The sequence below is a fragment of the Rhinatrema bivittatum genome, unplaced genomic scaffold (assembly GCF_901001135.1).
Source record: "Rhinatrema bivittatum unplaced genomic scaffold, aRhiBiv1.1, whole genome shotgun sequence".
NCBI lineage: Eukaryota > Metazoa > Chordata > Amphibia > Gymnophiona > Rhinatrematidae > Rhinatrema > Rhinatrema bivittatum.
Window position 1 is genome coordinate 76,133 of NW_021820843.1, and position 19,721 is coordinate 95,853.

Here is a 19,721-nt window from a genome sequence, read left to right on the forward strand (position 1 = left end):
GAAGGAAGGCCCAAAGTGGTAGAGTGAATCAGAAAGCTGTGTAAAGACAGACAAAGAAATGGCAGAAAGATTAAACAAATACTTCAGTTCGGTGTTCACTAAAGAAGACCCTGGAGAAGGACCGTCGCTGGTTGGCAAGACAGTGGATGGGAATGGGGTAGACACAATTCCTTTCTCAGAAAAGAATGAACAGGAAGAGCTAGGAAAACTCAAAGTGGAGAAGGCCATGGGGCTGGAGGAGGTACATGCCAGGATACTGAGGGAGCTCAGAGATGTGCTGATGGCTGCACGGAAAGACCTGCTTGGTAGATCGCTGGAAACTGGAGTGATGCTGCGGGATTGGAGAAGAGCAGTGATGGACCCGCTTCACAAGAGTGCTAGCCGTGAAGAAGCTGGAATCCAATCTACAGGCCGGTTACCCTCGCCTCGGTGGTGGGAAAATTAATGGATTGGAGACTCTGCTGAAAGAAATGATAGAGAACCATCTACAATCTGGTAAGTTGCTGGATCCAAGGCAGAATGGATTCACCAGGGGAAGGTCCTGTCAGACAAATCTGATTGATTTTTTTTTTTTTGATTGAGTAACTAGAGAATTGGATCAAGAAAGAGCACTCAATATGATTTACTTGGATTTCAGCATGGCTTTTGAAACAGTCTTACATAGGAGGCTGGGGAACAACCTGAGAAGCTTGGGAACGGGCGCCAAGATGATGGAGTGGATTGCAAACAGGAGACAGTGTGTAACAGTAAATGGAACCTACTCTGAAGAGACAACGGTGTTCAGTGAAGTGCCACAAAGATCAGTTTTGGGACGGTTCTGTTCAATATCTTTGTAAGCGACTTTGTGGAATGGATAGAAGGTAAAGTCTGCCTATTCGCGGATGATACTAAGAACTGCAATAGAGTGGACACAACTGAAGGAGTAGAGAGAATGAAAAGTGATTTAAGAAAGCTTGAAGAGTGGTTGAAGATTTGGCAGCTGGGATTCAATGCCAAGAAAAGCAGAGTCCTGCATCTGGGGTGCGGTAATCCAAAAGAGCTTTATGTGATGGGGGGTAAAAGACTAATGTGCATGGACTGGGAAAGGGACCTTGGTGTGATAGCGTCTGCTGATCTGAAGACGGCAAAGCAATGTGACAATGCGATAACTAAAGCCAGATGAATGCTGGGCTGCACAGAGAGAAGAATGACCAGTAAGAAAAAGGAGGTGATGATCCCCTCGTACAGGTCCTTGGTGAGGCCTCACCTTGATAACTATGTTCAGTACTGGATACCATATCTCAAAAGGGATAGAGACAGGATGGGGGTGGTCCAGAGAAGGGCTACCAAAATGGTGTCAGGTCAGTATCGGAAGACTTATGAGGAGACGCTGAAGGATCTAAACCTATATACCCTGGAAGAAAGGAAGGTTCAGGGGAGACATGATACTGACCTTCAGATACCTGAAAGGTTTTGATAATACATGAATTTTGAACTTTTTCCTTTGGAAAGAAAATTGTAGAACTAGGAGATCACAAAATGAAACTCCAGGGGTGACGTCTTGGAACCATCAGCAGGAAATATTTTTTCATGAAGAAGGTAGCTTGGAATGACCTTCCAGAAGAGGTGGAGAAGACAAAAACCATAAATGAATTCAAAAGGGCATGGAATAAACACTGAATCCCTTAAGGCTAAAGGTTGGAATTGAAGGAAAGTGTGCATGGAGGTAATCTTCATGGAGCAGACGTTATTACCCTTAACACATAAGCTGCATGGAGCAACAGTTGCTACCCTTAATAGAAACATGAAGTTACTTGCATGGAGCAGAAATTACTACTCTTAACAGTAACAAAGGGGTAACCTGCACGGAGTGGTAGTTACTACCCATAACAAAAATATGGGGATAACCTGAACAGAGCAGCAGTTACTATCTTTAACAGAAACATGGGGATAACCTGCATGGAGCAGCAGTTCTTACCCTTAACAGAAACATGGGGGTAACCTGCACGGAGCAGCAGTTACTACCCTTAACAGTAACATGGGGGTAACCTGCATGGAGCAGCAGTTACTACCCTTAACAGAAGGCATGGGGGTAACCTGCATGGAGCGGCAGTTACTACCCTTAACAGAAGGCATGGGGTAACCTGCTTGGAGAGGCAGTTACTACCCTTAACAGTAACATGGGGGTAACCTGCATGAAGCAGCAGTTACTACCCTTATACAGAAGGCATGGGGGTAACCTGCATGGAGCAGCAGTTACTATCCTTAACAGAAGGCATGGGGGTAACCTGCATGGAGCAGCAGTTACTACCCTTAACAGAAGGCATGGGGGTAACCTGCATGGAGCAGCAGTTACTACCCTTAACAGAAGGCATGGGGGTAACCTGCGCGGAGCAGCATTTACTACCCTTAACAGTAACATGGGGGTAATCTGCATGGAGCAGCAGTTACTACCCTTAACAGTAACATGGGGGTAACCTGCACGGAGCAGCAGTTACTACCCTTAACAGTAACATGGGGGTAACCTGCATGGAGCAGCAGTTACTACCCTTAACAGAAGGCATGGGGGTAACCTGCATGGAGCGGCAGTTAGTACCCTGAACAGTAACATGGGGGTAACCTGCATGGAGCAGCAGTTACTACCCTTAACAGTAACATGGGGGTAACCTGCATGGAGCAGCAGTTACTACCCTTAACAGAAGGCATGGGGTAACCTGCTTGGAGAGGCAGTTACTACCCTTAACAGTAACATGGGGGTAACCTGCATGGAGCAGCAGTTACTACCCTTAACAGAAGGCATGGGGGTGACCTGCATGGAGCAGCAGTTACTACCCTTAACAGAAGGCATGGGGGTAACCTGCATGGAGCAGCAGTTACTACCCTTAACAGAAGGCATGGGGGTAACCTGCATGGAGCGGCAGTTAGTACCCTTATACAGAAGGCATGGGGGTAACCTGCATGGAGCAGCAGTTACTATCCTTAACAGAAGGCATGGGGGTAACCTGCATGGAGCAGCAGTTACTACCCTTAACAGAAGGCATGGGGGTAACCTGCATGGAGCGGCAGTTAGTACCCTGAACAGTAACATGGGGGTAATCTGCATGGAGCAGCAGTTACTACCCTTAACAGAAGGCATGGGGGTAACCTGCATGGAGCGGCAGTTAGTACCCTGAACAGTAACAAAGGGGTAACCTGCACGGAGTGGTAGTTACTACCCATAACAAAAATATGGGGATAACCTGAACAGAGCAGCAGTTACTATCTTTAACAGAAACATGGGGATAACCTGCATGGAGCAGCAGTTCTTACCCTTAACAGAAACATGGGGGTAACCTGCACGGAGCAGCAGTTACTACCCTTAACAGTAACATGGGGGTAACCTGCATGGAGCAGCAGTTACTACCCTTAACAGAAGGCATGGGGGTAACCTGCATGGAGTGGCAGTTACTACCCTTAACAGAAGGCATGGGGTAACCTGCTTGGAGAGGCAGTTACTACCCTTAACAGTAACATGGGGGTAACCTGCATGAAGCAGCAGTTACTACCCTTATACAGAAGGCATGGGGGTAACCTGCATGGAGCAGCAGTTACTATCCTTAACAGAAGGCATGGGGGTAACCTGCATGGAGCAGCAGTTACTACCCTTAACAGAAGGCATGGGGGTAACCTGCATGGAGCAGCAGTTACTACCCTTAACAGAAGGCATGGGGGTAACCTGCGCGGAGCAGCATTTACTACCCTTAACAGTAACATGGGGGTAATCTGCATGGAGCAGCAGTTACTACCCTTAACAGTAACATGGGGGTAACCTGCACGGAGCAGCAGTTACTACCCTTAACAGTAACATGGGGGTAACCTGCATGGAGCAGCAGTTACTACCCTTAACAGAAGGCATGGGGGTAACCTGCATGGAGCGGCAGTTAGTACCCTGAACAGTAACATGGGGGTAACCTGCATGGAGCAGCAGTTACTACCCTTAACAGTAACATGGGGGTAACCTGCATGGAGCAGCAGTTACTACCCTTAACAGAAGGCATGGGGTAACCTGCTTGGAGAGGCAGTTACTACCCTTAACAGTAACATGGGGGTAACCTGCATGGAGCAGCAGTTACTACCCTTAACAGAAGGCATGGGGGTGACCTGCATGGAGCAGCAGTTACTACCCTTAACAGAAGGCATGGGGGTAACCTGCATGGAGCAGCAGTTACTACCCTTAACAGAAGGCATGGGGGTAACCTGCATGGAGCGGCAGTTAGTACCCTTATACAGAAGGCATGGGGGTAACCTGCATGGAGCAGCAGTTACTATCCTTAACAGAAGGCATGGGGGTAACCTGCATGGAGCAGCAGTTACTACCCTTAACAGAAGGCATGGGGGTAACCTGCATGGAGCGGCAGTTAGTACCCTGAACAGTAACATGGGGGTAATCTGCATGGAGCAGCAGTTACTACCCTTAACAGTAACATGGGGGTAACCTGCATGGAGCAGCAGTTACTGCCCTTAACAGAAGGCATGGGGGTAACCTGCATGGAGCGGCAGTTACTACCCTTAACAGTAACATGGGGGTAACCTGTACGGAGCAGTAGTTGCTACCATAGGAATCTTGCAGGGAAGACTGGATGGATCATTTGGTCATTAGTACGTTATAGGTTTCTTTCTAAGGTAGTGCTGTCCTGTCAGATGAATCAGTCAATCTCCTTGCCTTCTCTAGACAAGGAGGGGGATACAGTGGAATATGTACTTCTATGTCCCTTGCATGTGTGCGGACATGTTTTGCGGTATCTCAACGTGACCAATCAGTTTCAGACTTCTGCTCATCTCTTTGTTTTGGATGGTGGTGTACAGAAAGGGGCAACTATCTGTAAAGCAACAGTGGCCCAACAGATAAAGAAGGTGGTCACAGCAGCATATGTGGAGGCTAATGTGCCTTTACCAAACTAGATTCAAGCACATTCTGGGAGAGAGCAGGCTACATTGAGGGGTAGATTTTCAAAGGGGTACGCGCGTACCCCCCGAAAACCTACCCCAAACCCCACCCCTGCGCGCGCAAGCCCCGGGACGCGCGTAAGTCCCGGGGCTTCGTAAAAGGGGCGGGGAGGGGGCGTGTCCGGGGGCATGTCCGGGGTCAGGGAGCGGTTCGGGGCGGGACTGGGGGCGTGGCGCCGGCCCGGGGGCGTGGTCGAGGCCTCCGGACCAGCCCCCGGGTCGGGTGATGGCGCGCCAGCAGGCGTAAATCTGCCAACAAAGGTAAGGGGGGGGGTTTAGATAGGGCCGGGGGGGGGGGGGGGGTTAGGTAGGGGAAGGGAGGGAAAGGTGCGGGGGGGGTGGAAAGTAAGTTCCCTCCAAGGCCGCTCCAATTTATACTCAAAGAATAACAACCCCACCTATGAAAAAGAATACCACAAATATTACACCAGCAACTAAAATATCAATACACCTCCTGTCAGGAAAACAGAACAGGCCAAGCTACTCCAGATCCCTACAGAGAAACCACATGCTAAAAGAGTGCTTCATCTCAGTCTTTGCATGCAGAACACAAACTCTCACCATATACAGAATAAAGCCACATACAACAATACATACCGGTTGAGAATCACTGGCCTAGGTGACAGGTCCTTCTGCAGCCACCACCTGTGTCGGTCTGCTCTGCTTCCGGGGGGGATGACGATGACGACGACTATTGCTTCAATCTGGGCCTGCGAGGCTGCAATCGCCATCTACCTTGATGCAGGTCAGGCAGCAGGGCTGAGGAAGATACTGCAGGCTGCAAGAGACCATTAGCCACGTGGTTGAGACCACGTGACCAGCTAGACCGACCCACCGGGGGAAGGCCGATCCCCCGATAGGCCAACCCGCCCCTCGGAATGGCCATCCCAGCACCCTCAAAGGGAGGGGTTGTACTGAATGGCGCTTCCCCTGTGTTACTAACCTGTCGGCCCTAGCTCAAGGAGTTAACCAGGGCCTTAATGGTAATGAACCCAAAGGGTCATTATACTGTGTTGTGACTATAGCTGATTTGGGCTTGTCTTGTATGCAAGGGGCTTTGCAGGAAAGCAATGTTTGAAACCTGGAGAAGGTAGCGCAGCTGGAACTGGGGAATAGCCTTTGGGCAGATGCTTTTTGATTAGTTCATTCCTTGGTTAGACGCATGGTTTCTAGTACAGCATTTGTGTGTCCTGACTCCCAGCTATTGACTTGTGTGTGTGTGTGCATGTGTGTGTGTGTCTATGAGCAGATGTTTACATTCTAGAGACTGAGGATATCTTGACTCACAGCTATTGACTGTGTGTGTATGTGTGTGTGTGTGCATGCATGTGTGTGTGTGTGTGTGTATGTGTCTATGAGCAGGTGTAAACATTCTAGAGACTGAGGATATCTTGACTCCCAGCTATTGACTTGTGTGTGTGCATGCGTGTGTGTGTGTGTCTATGAGCAGATGTTTACATTCTAGAGACTGAGGATATCTTGACTCACAGCTATTGACTGTGTTTGTATGTGTGTGTGTGTGTGTGTGTGTGTGTATGTGTCTATGAGCAGGTGTAAACATTCTAGAGACTGAGGATATCTTGACTCCCAGCTATTGACTTGTGGGTGTGCATGTGTGTGTGTGTCTATGAGTAGATGTATACATTCTAGAGACTGAGGATATCTTGACTCCCAGCTATTGATTGTTTGAGTGTGTGTGTGTGTGTCCATGAGCAGATGTATACATTCTAGAGACTGAGGATATCTTGACTCCCAGCTATTGATTCTGTGTGTATGTCTATGAACAGGTGTATACATTCTAGAGACTGAGGATATCTTGACAGCCAGTTATTTACTCTAGGTTTGTATGTGTCTTTGTACATGTGTATATATTCCATAGACTGGAGAGATATCTTGACTCCCAGTTATTAACTGTGTGTATCTGTGTCTGTGTACATGTATCATTCCATAGTCTGGGGTTATCTTGACTCCCAGCTGTTAATTCTGTGTGTGTGTGTGTGTACAGATGTGATTTCATAGACTGGATGGATATCATGACTCCCAGCTATTGATTATGTGTTTCTATGTGTGTTTGTCTGTGTACAGATGTATACATTCCAAAATGTAAAGATACCTTGACTCCCTGCTATTAACTCTGTGTGTGTGTCTGTGTGCAGGTGTCATTTCATAGACTGGATGGATATCATGACTCCCAGCTATTGACTCCATGTGAATATGTCTACAGGTTCTGAACTGGGCTCAACAGCAGGGGGAGCGCATTCAAACCCAGAGTGTTTCACTAGCCTCTGAGCGAGAGGAGATAGCCCGACTGATTGACTGGATCACTGCCGCAGAGGAGTCCTTGAGCTTGCGAGATCAGGATCCGCTGCCAGAGGAGATGGAGGCACTGGAAGAGCTGATTGCACAGCACACGGTAAGCAGAAGCCCCCTCCGTTCAACTCCCCTCTTGCCCAAGAACACGCAGCAGCTATAAAACATTGGGCCTGGCTGACCTGCCACAAACAGCCTGATCTCCCTCCCACTTCCAGTCATGCCTGACACCAAGTCCTGGGGCATCCTGCACGGGTCCTGTGAAAACCTCCCTACTCACAGGCAGTGGCTAAAACTTCCCAGGCTTCCTCACTGTCGTAAAACAAACATGCAATAATAAGGAAGTAAAAGAAAAGACAAATTCTCTAATTTCAAAAATAACCATACTTCCTGTGCATATCCCACATCAGTCCAGACACATGAGTTTTGCATCCCCACCAGAAGATGGAGTCAGAGAACAATTAGAACTTTGAGCACTGCTACATAACCGAGGGTGCCACCTGCAGTCCCCTCAGTGTTTCTCTGTCTCCAGCAGAGGGTAGAGGTGCAAACCTGCAGACTGGAGATTCTCAAAAAAAAAAAAAAGAGAGAGAGAGAGAGATAAGAAAATTAAGTTTGGAAGAAAGAAGATTCCTAGGAAGAAGGCTTCTCAAGGTGTTAGGGTCCTTCGTGGGCCATCCCTCGGATAGAGCAGGGCGAGTGGGGGGTTGGTGATCCCCGAATGGCATCGGAGCGTGGTGACTACATCGGCAGCAGTTTTCTGCAACAAGGAGGTATTTTTAGCCCGCTTGCAGCTTAATGGCATCTCCCACTCTGCACAGGAAATTGGGTCGTGGCTGCGGTCTGAAGTGATAGAGCTTCAATGTAGCCGCGTTTTGCCCAAATTGTGTCTCCAGAAGGGTTGGGACCTCCACGGGACACTCTGGGGGCGTTGGCAGAGACCCTGCACTCTCTGGGGGCGGTCTCTGCACCCCCCCCCCAGAGAGTGCAGAGTCTTAGGTGGTCCCCATAGTCTATTCAGGTCCAGATTCACTCTCTCATTGTCAGAATCCTCCTAGTGATCTTAATTCCCAACTCATCCAAAACCTGGGGAATTAGCGGCTGTAGTTCCTCCTTACAGAGGAGACAGTAGCCCAGGGTCTTCTGCACTGCCCCCAGAGAGTCCCATGGAGGTCTCAACTCTTCCAGAGCGGGTGCAGAGACCCAACCCTTCCGAGCAGGAGCAGAGACCCTGCACTCTCTGGGGGCGGTGCAGAAGACCCTGGGCTACTGTCTCCTCCGACCCTGGGGGTCGGAGGAGACAGTAGCCATCTTAGCTCTACGTGCTAGGAGCCAGGCTTCTGCAATGGAGCCTCAGGACTCCCCTCCCCCGCTCTTTCCTGTTGATCAGTGCCCTGGAGTCAGGGAGGGGGAAGAGATCCAGGGGGACGCGGATCAAGATCAGCATTCCACTGATTCTAAAGAATTCTCCACGGATTTTGTCCTGCACCTCCATAAGGCCTATTGGGCTAAGAAGAAGGCAGGATCTAAGTGCTCTCTTCCCCAGAAGACTCGTGTGACTAAGAAGCCTAGGGCAGGTAAGCAGTCAGGATCGGGAGGATTCTGCAACTTCTTGGCCTCGGATGGGCCACTAGTGACTATGGGGACATGTCGGATTAAGCAGAAGACTCTGATCAGCTACAGGAAGGTCTCATTGGTGATCCAGACAAGGACCATGTGAGCACTTTGATGGATACAATGCAGGATGCGGAGGATGTCCTGGTCGCAGAGGGGGATGATCCTAGGGTGGTGAGATTGTTCCGTAAGGAGGAACTACAGCCGCTAATTCCCCAGGTTTTGGATGAGTTGGGAATTAAGATCACTAGGAGGATTCTGACAATGAGAGAGTGAATCTGTACCTGAATAGACTATGGGGACCACCTAAGATCTTTCCATTATCAAAGAAGGTGAAGAAGTTGGTGGATCGGGAGTGAGAATCTCCCGAAGAAGTCCTGAAGGTAGCCAGAGCTATGCTCAGCTGTATCCCTTGCCAGAACAAACCTTGGAGTCTTAGAAGATTCCCAAGGTGGATGCAGCGGTGTCAGCAGTGACCAGGAAGATGACCATCCTGGTAGCAGGTTCGGCTGCTCTGAAGGATATCCAGGATTGGAAGCTGGAGATTCTGTTGAAGAGACTGTTTGAGGTTTCAGTGTTAAGCCTTCGGGCGGCAGTCTGCGGGAGCTTGATGCAGAGAACCTGCTTGTGCTGGGTCCAGAAGGCCCAAGAGAAGGTGTTGCTTAGGCGACGAATGAGGCTGCTCAGACTGCCTGCTTGGAGGTGGGAGTGGGCTATGTGACTGATGCCCTGTACGACATGGTTCGGACTTTCGCCAGGAATATGGTCTCCTCAGTGGCAGTGTGGAGACTTCTGTGGTTGTGGAATAGGTCGGCGGATGTATGGTGTAAAGCGCAGCTGTGTAACCTCCCCTTTAAAGGAAGGATGTTGTTCAGGGAGGAAGTGGAGCAGCTGATGAAGCAGTTGTTGGGAGTCAAAGGGAAATAAATTACCCAAGGATAAGAAGACCACCAAGAAGACATTTCCGCTGCGTGCTGTAGAATAGTGAATTGCATATATCATGCACATGTATCTATAGCACTATGAAACAGTATGATCATTGAGCTTACCAGAGAATCATCCAGCACGGATGACATCATTCCTGGAAGGATGGAACCTACTTGGTTTATTCTACTGATAACAAGAGGCCTCTGGCCTACAGTAAGAGCACGCAAACGTACACATGCTAAAATATATATCGATTGGCTATTAAAGGTAATGGGTGTGGATTATGCAGATGTCTGATATTAGCACACCCAGGACCCTTATAAGCTGAGTACACGTTGGAGCACTGGGCAGACTCTGAATTATACACCATTTGCTTTGTATACATGTCTTCCCCGGGGAAACCACGCCTTCCCCCTTTTCCCCATTAATAAACCTTTCACTGCATAACTTCTTTGGAGCAGGTATTCATTGAATTATTGATCAGAGGTTATCACCATTAACAGTGCGCTTGTTTTAAAGACATAAGGAGATTTTGATCAAGCAGAAGTTATTTGCCTACAGGACAGAAGCAGGGCTCGGGCAGGCAGCAGTCCTTTCAAGGGCAGCATAGGCCTCCCCATGAAGGTGCCAGCCAGTGGAGCTAAGGTTGGCCAATGAAGGCAAGCTGGTCTGTGGATGGTACGGACGGTGATAGCGGCAGTGCGTAAGGGAGAGTTCCTGGCGTCATTAGATTTGATGAAGGCTTATCTCCACATTCCCATAAGAGCCGACCAGAGATTTCTAAGGTTTATGGTGCTAGGGGAGCATTTCCAACTTTAGGCCCTTCCCTTTGGGTTGGCGACAGCACTACAGACGTTCATGAAAGGTGATGGTGGTAGTGGCAGCGCTCAGAAGTGAAGGAATCCTGGTGCACCCATATCTGGACGATTGGCTCATCAGAGCGAAGTTGGAAATGGAATGTCTTCATTCGGTTTCGGTCATGCAGCTGCTACATTTGTCAGGCTTGGTGTCGAACATGGCGAAGAGTCACTTGAAGCTGTCCCAGTTCTTGGAGTATCTGGGAGTTTGGTTTGGTACTTGAGTCAGGAAGGTGTTTCTGACTATGAAGAGGGTGATCAAGTTGCAGTCTCAGGTGCTCCGACTTCTGCGACTTTCAGTTCCCAGAGATTGGGACTATTTGCAGGTCCTGGGTTCTATGGTGTCTACGCTGGAGTTAGTTCCATAGGCCTTTGTTCACATGCAACCCCTTCAAAGGGTGCTTTTATCCATTGTAATCCGCTTTCGGAGGAATTTTAGCTTCCTTTACTGCTTCAGAGGGATGCCAGGTCCAATCTCTCATAGTGGCTGTCTCATCACAATTTAGAAAAAGGGATGGACCTGGAGGTACCCAACTAAGTGGTGGTGATGATCATGGATGCCAGTCTCAAAGGTTGGGGGTTGATTTGTCAAGGGAAAACTGCCCAAGGCTAGTGGTCACCAGAAGAGGTGTCCTGGTCAATCGATTGGAGACCAAAGCAGTTCACAAAGCCTTTTTCACCTTTCTTCCTCTCATTCAAGGACGGACAGTACAAGTGTTCTCGGACAAAGCAACAACAGTGGTGTTCATCAATAGTCAGCATGGGATGCAGACTCATCTGGAGCAGGAGGCACAGGAACAGTTTGCTTGGGTGGAGAACCATCTAGAAGGACTGGCGTCGCCGCATGTGGCTGGAGTGGACAACATGCAGGCGGACTACCTCAGCTGGATCCAGGGGGAGTGGGAGTTGTCAGTGGAGGTCTTTGCCCTGATATAAGCCAGATGTAAGGGTCGGACAGTTCCGGAGGGGTTGCAGCCGCATTCCACTAGGGCGCAGGCAACCTCTTGGGCTGAGTGTCAACTGTTTCTCTGCAAGAAATTTGTCTTGCACTTTTACCAAACATTACCGCTTGGATGTATGGGTGCCAGAGGAAGCGGCTTTTGGGGAAAGTGTGTTGCGCGTGGATCTTTCGAGTTCCCGCTCAGTATAGAGGGGCTTGGCTACATCCCACTTCTCTGGACTGATCTGGGGTATGCACAGGAAAGGAAAATTGGTTCATACCTGCTAATTTTCATTCCTGAAATACCACAGATCAGTCCAGAGACCCATCCCTATTTCGAAAGACTGCCTCATTTCTGGATGTTGCTAAGACAGTGTGTAATCATATGCAGAGTTACTAAATAGGTTATGCCTTAGAGTTAATTAGTATAATCCTTGTTTGAAATGGGGGTCCTAGTTTTAGGAGGCTCCAACTTTGAGTCTCTGTTCACCCATAGTTATTTGGGGTTTGTTGATTTGGACATCTTGGCTTAGGTACAGGTCAATACTGAGGGACTGCAGGTGGCACTCTCGTTATGTAGCAGTGCCTGTAAAGGTTTTATTCTCTGTCTCCATCTGCTGGTCGGGATGCAAAACCCACTTGTCTGGACTGATCTGTGCTATTACAGCAACGAAAATTACAGATAAGAACCAATTTTCCTTTACTTTGTTTATCTGTAGCCTCTGTATGATCATTTAATCTGTTTGCCTGTACCGTTATCATCAGGTACCTTACTCAGAAATAGTCCACAGCTCTTCCTTATCTTCAAATATTGACAAAATACCAAAAAACTAAAAATGTTAAAATGAAATGAATATTTCTGAGAAACTTTTGAATAGAAAAGCCTTTCCTCTTTTAATGAAAAATAGGAGGAAATTCCGTGATCTCATTCATACTCCGTTCAATGCAGCAGTCTCCGTATCAGGGAGCTGCAGTCTGCAAAGATCAAAACAAGGGAGCGAGTGGCTTCAGAGGGCGAATGCCTGCATCAGGTGTCATGAGTGTACCCTCAGAGAGGAAACCAAGACTCATACATCTCAATGATAACAGCCAACAAGATCAAACTCTAATAAACTAAGAGGTTTGGGGCCCTCTTTTGGGCTTCTGTTTCTTGGCATGCTCAGTGTCATAAGAAACTGGTAAATCAGATCCTTGCAATACTCTATGTAGCATGCATGTACTTATTTATTTTTATTTGTATTTCTTTATTTAAAGACATTTATAAATCATTCTTCCCGACTAAGAATGCTCAAACCGATGTACAATCAATATCACAATACACATCAGCTAAAATAAAACTAAAGCAGAACAGAACAAAAATCTGCACACAGAATTCAAATACTTAAAATAATTAAAATGCACTTTGTAGTCTTAAGAGGAAAACCAGGACTGGATGAGTTGGCAAGCCTACGCTGGACCCCTGGAACAAGCAGGCTGATGGGCGCCAATGTCAGTAGGATGTCACAGCTTGTCTGGTGAAGGCTGTCTCTGGACTGCCAGGAGAATTTGGTCAGGGCACTCTGCTCTGGTCTCATCTTCACTTCCACTGCTTGTCATGTGAAGAGCTGCTGTGTAATTAGTAAAAACAGAAACGTCTCTCCCAGGAACACATCTGCTGCAGAGTCTCTCTTCATTTTGGAATGGCCCATCAAACAAAGATCTACAGCTCTTCCAGTGGCGTCAGCTGCATCCCAAGGTTTCTTTAACTTTCATGTGCATGAGATTACACACTTTGCTGCCAGATGGACATGAGAGAGATCTGCTCTCTGAGGAACAAGCCAAAAAGCAGGAAATCCTGCGAGTGAAATTGCATTTTCTTCCAAATACTCATCCTCATGAGTGACTGTTATGGCCAGCGGTAAATCGAGCACAATAGAAACAGCTTTTATGGTATCGCATGGAAGTCAAAAGGGCCAAACAGAACCCTCCATCACCACAGAAAATGGAAACAGCTGCTGGCAAGGTAACCTCCATCACTATGATCAGGAAGGGTGATGGAGGACTGAGAAGCGCAGGAATTAAAATGGAGAAGCCAACCCACACAGGCAGCTTAGAGATCCGCCGGGAGTTCAGAAGGAAATAGTTGTTTGTATGTTTGTCCAGGGAATGAAGCAGAATTGATTCAGGAATGTGGCTATGGGAAATAGTTTGTGTTAAACTGAGTGCATGGGATTAAATGATGGACGGGTATTTACAGGGGAGGGAAGAAAAACTGCAGAAATATGTCTAGAACACGTGAGGAGGAAAGTGATTGGCTGAAAGAGGGGATTAGATTTCTTAAGGACTGTTTCTAGGCACTGTAAGTCATGCTAAATTTATTTATTAGCAAGCTTGCGTGCTAAAATGCCACTTAACTTGTATGCAGACAAGAAATCCATTTTAAATAACAGTTAGCCGGACAAACCCGCTGAGCAGTTAAGTTTTAATCGGGCAAGTCCTTAATTAAAATTTAGTTCCCTAAAAAAAGAGATGGCACTGGGGCGATGCCAGAGTTGGTGGCACTTAGCAATAAGTAGAGCTGGAGGAGCTCAGAGCCTCTCCTCCAGCCATTATGAACTGGAGAACGTGTGAGTGGTTTGGGGGGGTTGTGATTTTGGCACCCGATGTTTTTGAAGGGAGGGTATGGGGTTGATAAGCGCTGCTTGGCTGACTACAGTTGTTTTACGTATTGGGAGGTTGGGAGGGGCCGCTGGGCGTGGCTACATTTTTAAGCATATTGAGGAGTGAGAAGGGGGGGGGGACTACTGGCCTACAACAAGATTTTAAAACATGTGAGGGAGTGGCAGGGGGCTGATAGCCCAGAGTAGAATTATTTTACATTTTGGAGGGTGGGAGGTGGGGGAGATTGGCTATTGCTCTGCTGCTAGTTTTTTGTTTTTTTTTATTTTTATTTTATTTTATTTTATTTTATTTTTTGCAATATTTAGTAAGCCAGTGAGAAGATGAATTTATCCAGGTAATTTTAGCTGAGTATATTCAGAACGTGCAATCAGGGACTGAATATTGGGGATATTTAACCAACTTGCTTTCCCACTCACCAAGTTTTTGAATATTGACCAGTAGGTTTTTTGTGTACCCACTAAAATACAATTGCAAAAGAGAGAGTATGAAAATAAGCGTGCATAAGTCAAAAAGTGTAGCGTGTGCAGTGCATATTAAAACCTCCCACACTAACTGATCAAAAGTAAGAATGTCAGCACCGGCAGCTCAGTTCTCTCCAGCCAAGGCAAGTAACAAGGTCCTCAAAACCCTTTCCCCTGGAGATTGTGCTTGGGAAACCTTTCATATGAATGAAGCAGCACCGCAGCAAATGAGATTGTAAAGCTTGTATCTTGGTCTTTCATATCAGAGGAAGCCCATCTGGATCCCTTGTGCCCGGGGCTGTATGTGGACCTCACTCACTCACTCCTCCTCTCCTAATATCCCACAGGTGTTCCTGGATGAACTGGACAAGAAGCAGCCTGAGGTGGAAAAAGTGACCAAGAACTGCAAACGGAAGTTGGGGACAGAACTACGGACCCCCACGTCCCGCAGAGGTTCATCCAGTAAGAGCTCTTCTGCCCTTCCCTCCCCAACCTGTAGCTATGGGCCTCCACTTCTTGCCCCATGCCATACAGTAAGAGTTCTCCTTCCTTCCCCTCCCCTCTCTAATATAGGGAAAGAGCGACAGACCTTCATCTCTTGCTTCATCTCAGAAAGTATACTCTGTCTTTTCTACTCTCCTATTCCCCATATTAGTACGCATTCCTGTTCATTCCCTAGATCAGTCCAGACAAGTGGATTTTGCATCCCCACCAGCAGATGGAAGCAGAGAACAAAAACTTTTCAGGCACTGCTACTTAACCGAGAGTGCCACCTGCAGCGCTGCAGTATTTCTCTGTCTCCAGCAGATGGGAGAGGTGCAAACCCGCAGTCTGGAGATGCTAAAAAAAAAAAAAAAAAGAAAACAAAAAGAGAGAATTTCAAGAAGTTGGAGAAATCTGGTGCTCCCCGAGGTGTTGGGTTCCTTTGTGGGCCAGCCCTGGAGTTGAGCAGGAGGGTTGGTAATCCCTGTTCTGGATCGGTCCTCATCTTCCAGAGGGAGCAAAAGCCAGGGGTCTTCATTCTCTCGCTCCCTCCGAGTGAGGCCTTCTCACCCTCCTCCATCAGCCTGAAGCATCCTGGAGCAGCCAGAAGCAGGAAAGTAATAAGTATACCTTTCTTTTCTGGGGACTGCTTAGTTGCTGTTTCTTTAAGGATTAAAAAAAAGAAGGAAAGTACTCAGGGCTGTGCGGTCGGCTGCTTATCGAAGGTGAGGCCGTTGCCGAGGGTGAGTGGGGACGCGCACGTTCTGCCTTCAGGACCCGGGCGTCGGGACATTGTCGGCAGCAGTGCTGCAGCATTTGCCGCACTCCGGTGGTTATTTCTGCCGCGGGCCGCAGCAGAGGCATGGCTCCTCTCGTGGAGGACAGAAAACTTTGTTGGGCCTGTGGAAGGAGAAAATTGTGGCCCGATGGTGCTTCTTTGTGCACTGTCTGTGCCTCTGAGAAAGCAGGATCCTCTATGGAGGTTTCAGGCAGCTGCTGTCGCACATGGTCTGCTGGCCTTGTTGTGGAGACCCCGGGGGTTCGGAGGAGACAGCAGCCATCTTGCCTGCAAGTAGCAGGAAGCATGCTATTACTAGGGAGTTTAGGGACTCCCCTCCCCCAATCTCTCCAGTGGATACAGGCACTGTAGGAGTTATAGAAGGGACAGGAGAGCCAGTGGAGGACATGATGGAACAGGGATCCAGTGGGGCTTGAAGAATTTTCCACAGATTTTGTGTTGCTGCTCCATAAGGCCTATCTGGCAAAAAGGGAGGCTGTGATTAAGCGTTCGGCCTCCCAGAAGTCCCAGCTTTCATCTAAGAAGTCTAGGACAGGGGCGCAGCCCAAGTCAGGGGGGATTCTTCGCCTCCTGGGTCTCAGATGTTCATTGGGGGAAGATGGAGAGACCTCTGAAGACTCGGAGGGTCAGGTCCCACGAGATGATTCAGAGGGGGATCCTGGAAGTGCTCCAGCAGGTAGTGATCCAGATGTGGGGGAGGTTCTGGTTGCAAAAGGAGATGACCCGAGGGTCGTGAGATTATTCTGCAAGGAGGAACTTTGTCTCTTCATTCCCCACATTTTGGAGGAAATGGGGATCAAGGTCACCTAGGAGGATTCCAACAATTAAGAGGTCTAACCAGTGTTATCCTGCGGGGACCACCAAAGGCCTTTCCTTTGCCGAAAACGGTGAAAAGGTTGGTAGACCAGGCGTGAGAATCTCCTGAGGCAGGGCTGAAGGTGGCTAGGGCTATGGCTAAATTGTATCTCCTGCTGGAAGAGATGGACCTTTAGAAACTGCCAAAGGTGGATGGGGTGGTCTAGGCTGTAATCAAGATGACCATTCTCGTGGTAGGATCGGAAGCTGGAAATCCTACTGAAGAGATTGTTTGAGGTCTTAGCATTGCACCTTTGGGCTTCTGTCTGTGCTAGTCTGATGCAGAGGGCGTGTTTGTGCTGGGTCCAGAAGAAGCAGGAACAGACTTCGGGAACTCCCATTGATCCCAACCAGTCAGCTCGGTTGGAGGTGGGAGTGTCCTATTTACAATATGGTCCAAATGTCAACCAGAAATATAGTGTCCACAGTAGCAGCTCAGAGACTCCTATAGCTGCACAATTGGGCAATGGATGTGTGGTCAAAAGCGCAACTGTGTAATCTCCCCTTTAAAGGGAAACTTGTTCGGAGAAGATCAGGAACAGTTGATGAAGCAGTTGGCAGAGTTGAAGAGAAACAAGGAGGACAAGAAGCTGGTCAAAAAGAGCTTTCCACCATGGTCACACGACCAAGAGATGAGGAAGTTTCATTCCAACAGGAATTCTTCCACCTGTACGTAGAAACTAAAGGCTGGAAGGCAGCAGTCCTTTCGGGGCAGATTCCGGCCAGGGGTCCCGAGGAAGTAAAACCTCCCAATAAAGGGGGACTATTCTACTCTTTCCTGGAAGCTGTCAGAAGGAGTGGACCAAGATCACATCCGATCAATGGGTCTTGGAGCTAATAAGAGACCTTAGAATTTTTGCGCCCAATCAGGGAGGCCTTTGTGGTGTCCCGTTGCACATCTCATGCCAAGTGGGCAGTGATACGAGACACGTTGCTGTGGCTGCAGCAGCTGAGGGCCATCATTCTGGTTTCTCCGGGGGAGCAAGGACTAGGAAGATATTCAGTTTACTTTGTTGTTCCCAAGAAGGAGGGCACCTTTCTGCACATCCTCTATCTGCCTTTCAATGCAGCACTGTGTGTGCTGCATTTCCGTATGGAATTGCTACAGATGGTGATAGCAGTGATGTGCAAGGGAGAGTTTCTTGTTTCATTGGATCTAATGGAGGCTTACCTGCATATTCCCACAAGACAGAACCATCAGAGATTTCTGCAATTAGCAGTGCTTGGAGAGTATTTTCAGTTTCGTGTGCTAACCTTTGGGTTGGCGACAGCACCAAGGACTTTTATGAAGGCGATGGTGGTGGTGGCAGCAACCCTCAGAAAGGAAGGGATTCTGGTACATCTGTACCTGGATGATTGGCTGATTCGGGCGAAGTCGGAGAGGGAGTGTTGCCACTCGGTTCAAAACATCATGGAGTGCTTGAGGTCCCTGGGTTGGATGATAAACTTAGCAAAGAGCCATCTAGAGCCAGCCCAGTCACTGGAATATCTGGGGGTATGATTCGATACCAGTTTAGGCAAGGTGCTCATTACCTCGGAGAGGGTGGTCAAGTTGCAGGCTCAAGTACTTCATCTGCTGTGTCTGTCAGTTTCCAGAGTGTGGGATTATTTACAGGTTCTGGGATCTATGGCATCTACGCTGGAGTTGGTCTCGTGGGAGTTTGCTCACATGCAGCCTCTCCAGCATGTGCTTTTGTCACATTGGAATCCGTTGTTGAAGGAGTTTCAACTTCCTTTGCCACTTCCAAGGGAATCCAGATCCAGTCTCTCAGAATGGCTATCACGGCCCAATTTGGAGAAAGGAGTGGACCTAGAGGTCTCAGAATGGGTGGTAGTGACCACAGAAGCCAGCCTCAGTGGTTGAGGAGCAGTGTGTCAGAGACACACTGCTCAAGATCAGTGGTCATCAGTGGAAGTGTACTGGTCGATCAACCAGTTGGAGACAAGGGCAGTTCGCAGGGAGGTCGACTCCGAAGGAATCGACACTTTGGTTCAGCTTTGGCCAATGAGGCTTCTGCTATATGCATTTCCCCCATGGCTGCTAGTGGGCCTAGTGCTACGTTGCATCTAGGAAGGGTAGATCTGGTGGACCAGAGTGGCTGCATCGTCCGTGGTTTACGGATCTGGTGCGACTAGCAGTGAATGGCCTCATTCAGCTAGCACTCCTGCAGGGGTTGGTACGCCAAGGACCCATCATTTCAGAACAGGCAGATTGCTTTTATCTAGAGGCCTGGCTTTTGAGAGGCAACATTTTTGCTTGAAAGGATATTCAGAGCCAGTGATTACTACCTTGCTACAGATGAGGAGACTTTCCACTTCGCTGGCATATATCTGTGTATGGAGAGTGTTTGAATCTTGGTGTGGAGAACGTGGCCTGAATCCTGTGAAGGTCGACGTTTCCCAGGTATTGGCATTCTTGCAGGATGGCTTAACAAAGGGACTAGACTATAATTCACTCTGAGTTCAGGTGACAGCCTTAGGCTGTTTTCAAGGAAATCTTCAGGGGAAGCCATTGGCGTCTCATCCGGACATTGTGCATTTTCTAAAAGCAGCAAAACACTTGTGTCCGCCAGTGCATAGGATGTGCCCCTTGTGGGACCTTAATTTGGTTCTTCGAACACTTTGTGGCCTTCCTTTTGAACTGTTGAGAAGGGCATCCTTGAAGGATCTCAACTTAAAGATCATTTTCTTGGTGGTGATTTGTTCAGCCAAACAGATTTCGGAGCTTCAAGCTTTGTCGTGCAGAGATCTGTTTCTTTGGATTTCGGATGACAAGTTGGTCTCGTGGGAGTTGGTCTCGTGGGACAAGGTGACTCTGTGTACAGTTCCTTCCTTTTTGTCCAAGGTTG

General features: G+C 48.2%; 1 protein-coding gene across 1 annotated transcript in view; it reads left to right on the top strand.

The window, feature by feature from the left end:
• The window catches only part of LOC115082211 (microtubule-actin cross-linking factor 1-like), a 122,564-nt gene that overhangs the window by 62,911 nt on the left and 39,932 nt on the right, over positions 1 to 19,721 (top strand). The window contains exons 12-13 of the mRNA XM_029586461.1: positions 7,190 to 7,378; positions 15,083 to 15,197. Of these exons, the coding sequence (XP_029442321.1) occupies positions 7,190 to 7,378; positions 15,083 to 15,197 (304 nt within the window). The remainder of the gene's footprint in view (positions 1 to 7,189; positions 7,379 to 15,082; positions 15,198 to 19,721) is intronic.